General features: G+C 47.7%; 1 protein-coding gene across 1 annotated transcript; it reads right to left on the bottom strand.

The window, feature by feature from the left end:
* Positions 1–1,223: 1,223 nt before the first annotated feature.
* LOC125083056 (spermatogenesis-associated protein 31D3-like) lies at positions 1,224–4,825 on the bottom strand. The gene is given in 6 exon segments (XM_047698972.1): positions 1,224–2,183; positions 2,185–2,650; positions 2,919–2,979; positions 3,560–3,605; positions 4,505–4,533; positions 4,536–4,825. Coding segments are annotated over 6 exon segments (1,458 nt in total). The 5' UTR covers positions 4,696–4,825; the 3' UTR covers positions 1,224–1,487.
* Between the last annotated feature and the right edge of the window lie 350 nt (positions 4,826–5,175).

Raw genomic sequence — 5,175 nt, 5'->3', positions numbered from 1 at the left:
AGTCTGGCCGCCATCCTTAGTTTTCAGAACATCCTCTGCAAACTGATGGTTGATATTACAGGGTGATGGCCTCAGAATTCTCTGTTCTTCCTTGACCACAGTTGAGGTGGCAGGGAGAGGATGATCCGGGATGGGGGCTGAATTTGCTGTTCCTGCTTTGTCTCCATGGAGAGATTTCAAGCTTCCATCAAGGGAGTATGTGGACTCTTTTGATTTAAAGAGCTGTATGGCCCCAAATCACCCTCTTATCAAACCTTTTAATATGGTCTTCCAGCTTCTGTTCTGCACTAGGTTCAACAAAGCGAAGCTCCTGGAAGGAATTCAGGGAGTAGTCCTCAACCTCTGATGGTGGCAAACTTCTCTGTTTTATGTCAGTCCGGCAAACTTCTCAGAAAGAGGTGATGTCTGCTTCATAGTATAATGAATTACGCACAGTCCCAGGCAACTGGCCCTCATTGATTTCCTCAGACTTTCTGCTTAAATGTATCTTCAGGGCATTTTCAAGTTGTCTCTCACCCATAGTCTCCACAGACACCATGGAGTTTTTCACTGATGGGCTCCTAAGTTCTTTCTCAGAATCATATCCCATTTCATTATCTGAAGAGCTAACTGGGTCACTCAACAGATAATCTTTTGGGCCATTCTCTGGGTTGTGTCCCTGATCCTTCTTCTGGTCATCATTTTCCTCCTCCAGATTTTTGTCCTTCTCCAAATCATTGTTATCCTTCTCCAGGTCATCTTTGTACTTTGCCAGGTCACTGTACTCTAGCTGAAGCATTTCTGGGTCCTCTACATACACACTTTTAGAGACACTCAATTTGATCTCACTCTTATTAGAGTTCCCTGAGCGTCCATGATGGCCCTGAGACTCAGTTAGCTGTGGAAGAGTACTCGGACTGCTCATCACTGCGAGAGACTCATAGATCCTGCAGGGCAGGCCTCACCAGTGTTGGATGATCCTCCTTCGAAGGTGCCTCTCTAGTTTTTTCCGAATCTTGTCACTGAGAGAAAACTGTGCATGATGGATAGAGAGAGCAGCATGGGCCTGGGAGGGACAGAGATTACAACTTGGGCTTTCGTGGCCCAGGGTTTGGGAGAATGGTTAGGAGTTGGACAATAATCCTCTTGGGATCTTTGGACAACAGTGGGTAAACCCCACACATGTTCCTGCACCTTGTTCAACATGTTCCATTTTAGATGTTGCATTTCTGTTGACATGACTCTCATATTCTTTCCGAGGTCTGTGAAGACACACGCCACAGATCTTGATGTCGGGTAGAGGACCAAATGGCAGGATTGGGAGTGGGGATTGAAGGTGGGTCTGGGGCTGGACATGAGGGATGGGTTGGGGCTGGGTTTGAAGCAGGAGTTGAGGCGGGTTCTCAGGCAAGGATGGAGGAAGGGGATGGGGAACTACTGGGGATTCCTGCTCTGTGGAGGCACTTGACATTTTATCTGAGGCATCGGCAGCAGGGAAGAGTGACTCCCTATGCAGAGTTTTGGAGACCCCAGAAGAGCTGGATGGGGGTTTGCTGTAAATGGCCCTCCTCCAAGGTTGCCGGGTATGGGCGCTGCTGCTGCATCGGCAGCTCCTTTGATTGGTCTTTGCTGCTCCAGAAAGGGAGGGAGGATGCCAAATCATGCGTACCAACAATTGTTTGTTTTGGAAAAGAACCCTTTGTTTCCTTCCTCCTGAGGAAGTAACACCTCTTCTGGACTTGTTTCTCTAGAAGTGCCAGGGCATCAGGGCTGAGAAGTGAGAGGTTCCCAGGCTCTACAAGGTTGGTTGCAGGGTCTCCCCTGGAAGAAGCCTCTGAAGAATGGAGGGCCAGAAACTCTTGATGGAAATCACGTGGAGCCAGGGTTGACGGGAAGAAGTCTTTGGCATGAGTTTGCCACTGAGGGAGGTCTAAAATTGACAAGCTGGAGGGGTCAATGCCTGTGATTGTTGGGAGATAAGTAGACAACCCACCAGAGCTCTCTGGGGGTGAGCTCTCTGGAACAGGCTTCCTTGAGATGGAAATCGGTTTAGATCGAGTCACAGTTAAATTGCAGTCTGGCCGTGGTGAAGCAGACCGTGTTGGTGGTGCGTGATGACGAGCAAAGGTCTCAGTGGGATTCACCGTCTGGGACAACTCCAGTAAGGGGCTGACATCTTGGGAAAGTAGGGTCCAGAGAGAAGATGGTATTTAGAGACACTGTCTCTGTTTGGATACTACGGTCCACTGAATGGGCATGATGCGATGGGACAGGAGGACAGGCAGGGGGCTAGGGTGGGAAATGGTCCATTGGGAATTTGGAATGCAAGGGAGAAAAGGGATCTGGTGGCAAGGAATCACCCGGTGGTGAGGGTGGAAAAAAGTGTGCCACAGGGATCACTGGGTTAGGTGAGATGATGGAGGCAGGTGGTGGGGAAGGCTTAGGTAGAGAATCTGGTATTAGGTCTCCTGGAGGGACTGCTGAGATGTCAGGCGAGAGAGTGAACGATGAAGTCACAGGAGCTGTAGAAGCCAAGGGAGTGGAATCTTCCAGGGCCTGTAAGAACAGCAGCTGATTGATCTCAGCAGTTGTGCTATTACACATCTCACAGGAGGGGTCTGGACATAACAGTTGATGGAAGTGGATGGTATCATGATGCCGGCCGAGGGGGCTGCAGGAGACAGGAGGTACAAAACTGCAGCCAGGACCAGAACAAGGGGAGGAGGCCATGCAGGCCTGACAAGGGAGCGGCCACCTGATGCCTGCTGTCCCTTCACAGTGCCCACTTTTATGACTTCACAGAGTACTCAGTAGCCTTCACCCCCAATATCTGTTCCTATGGCGACCCCCTCCCATGGCATGACACACTGCAGTGAATTCTGAAATTGTATAAAATGTGCTCTAAGAGGCATCAGGACAGAAGGGGAAAGATTGGTCACCTTCTTAAAACAAAGATCGGCTTCCGGGTCTCCTCCACTTCTCTTCGGTGGCATCTGTTGTCTGGGAAACCAGGAGAATGAGTTATCTAGTGAAAGTAGAAAGACAGGTAATAATACAGGAGTCCTCTTATGGGATAGCCTTGGGATGTTGGGACTCTGAACGCCCTTATAATCAATAGGTGAGGGCAAATGGCCAATGATGTGAAGCTGGTTAGTATTCTTGCTTCATGTATAAAGTACTTTCATGTAAATTATCCATGTGATGATCCGACCACCTCTGTGAAGCAGAGAGGTCAGTGGTTACCTCAGGGAAGACTCCTGAGTATCTATGATGTCACAGAGCTTTCACAAAGTCAGGAGACAGAAGTTCTGACTCTTGTCATCTCACACGGCCACCTATTGGGCAGCACTCATTGTCCAGATCCATCACTGCTTCATGCTCAGTAATGGTCAGAGCAGGGAATCTGAGAAGGGTTTTGCACTCTGGCTGCATTTCCATGAGCCTCTCCTCTGAGGCCTCTATTTTCTGAGAGGGAATGTACCTAGTGGCTCGCATCCTCAGAGATCATGGACCGGGCCCTCATGGAGAGGACAGCAAGGATCAGCCTTGGAGAGCTCAGATGGAATAGGCAGAACCTTACCTTCCAGAGTCCCACCTTTCCTCCTCCTCTTGGCTCTGCCCTGACGCTAGAAGAAAAATAAGAATGAGGGAGGTTGGAACCTATGTCTTAGTTTTCTCTCAGAAATAGAGACATCCTTTATCCAAGAATACTAGGACTTTATTAAATAGAACTTTGTGTTCCCGCTTTTTTCAGTGTTTTGCTTCTTTGAAAACTCTGAGGAGTTTGTCTGGGAGGTCCACACTTGGTATTCTCAGTCAGAAGTCTTTTGTTCAATGAGGACATAGAAAATGAACCCTGAAAGTCACATCTGTGCTCCCTTAGGTAGGACCCTGTATCCTAGGCCATAACTCAGAACCCACTCTCTTCTCAGAGGCTCAGCACTATTCTCCTTATCAGCCCAGCATGAAGGAAGGCTTGATCGAGTGATGCGTAACCTGGGAAAGTGACTCATGATCAAGTGCTAGGAAACTTTGTTTTTACACAGATCCCATTTTCTCAAAATAACCCAATCCATGACTATGGATTCCCTGTGTTTGAGATTTTACCCAAGACCCACCACCATACCCAGATAGATTGTGAGTTTCAAGTAGAAATCTTAGTCCTTCCTTAACCCTTAACCCTGCCAGGCCTCTTTTCCTAGAGGAATGAATGTCTGTTGTCTTAAGACTTCCTGCTTTAGGTGTTTCTCTGACTCTACCAAACTAATTTTAAAATTTGAGATTGGGGGTACCTGGATAGCTCAGTTGGTTAAATGTCTGCCTTGGGCTCAGGTCAGGATTCCAGGGTCTTGGAATCTAGCCCCACATTGCCTTCCCTGCTTAGCTCTCCCTGTGCCCATCCCCCCCCCACTCTGCTCACTTGCTTTCTCTTAAATAAAATCTTAAAAGTAGATTAATTTGGGATTAGAAATGGAAACTGTAATAATCGATGTTAGACACACACACACCCCCAAGGATTTCTTACCTTTTGGGTGGTTTTGGATTTCCAAGTTGAAATAGAATCACCACCAGGTAGCACAGGAACAGAAGGAGCAATCCCAACCCACACAGAAAGGTGAAGTTGGGATCACTCCCTAAGCATGTTGAGCCAAAGCTCAGACATGGTTTAGTATCACTATTCAGAAATGAGAGAACATTCCAGTGTTTGAACTCCATTGTCTGAATCACAAGACAGCCTATACTGTGCACACGCTGAATATATATCCTCCCCAGGCTTACATCACAGAGCACTGTCACAAAGAGTTTCTGAGGGTGAGGGAGGGGACAATTGAACAAGGTGTGTCCACAGCCCTTCCTCCACCCACTAGCTCAGAAGACCCCTCCAACCCCTCCTAGGTCCCTCAGGTTTTCCATCCTATTCTCCTACTCCTTTACATCATTTATGAAATTTTCTATTTGTTCCATATATAATCCATATATTACCTGGGTCCCCCTTTAATGTTTGAGAACTTGACTTGGGTCTTACTAGTTCCATGCCTTGAACGTCTGCACGCCAATTGGAATTTTTGCTTGTACCTTGACATTTACACTCAGGATCACATAGGTCCTCAGATCCAGCTTTCATATACAAAGTGTTTGCCTGGGACACCTGGGTGGCTCAGTCAGTTAAGTAACTACCCTTAGCTCAGGTCATGA

This window comes from Lutra lutra, chromosome 13 (assembly GCF_902655055.1).
Source record: "Lutra lutra chromosome 13, mLutLut1.2, whole genome shotgun sequence".
Classification (NCBI taxonomy): Eukaryota; Metazoa; Chordata; class Mammalia; order Carnivora; family Mustelidae; genus Lutra; species Lutra lutra.
The sequence above is the reverse complement of the archived record's forward strand: the minus strand, read 5'-3'. Positions and strand labels throughout refer to the sequence as shown.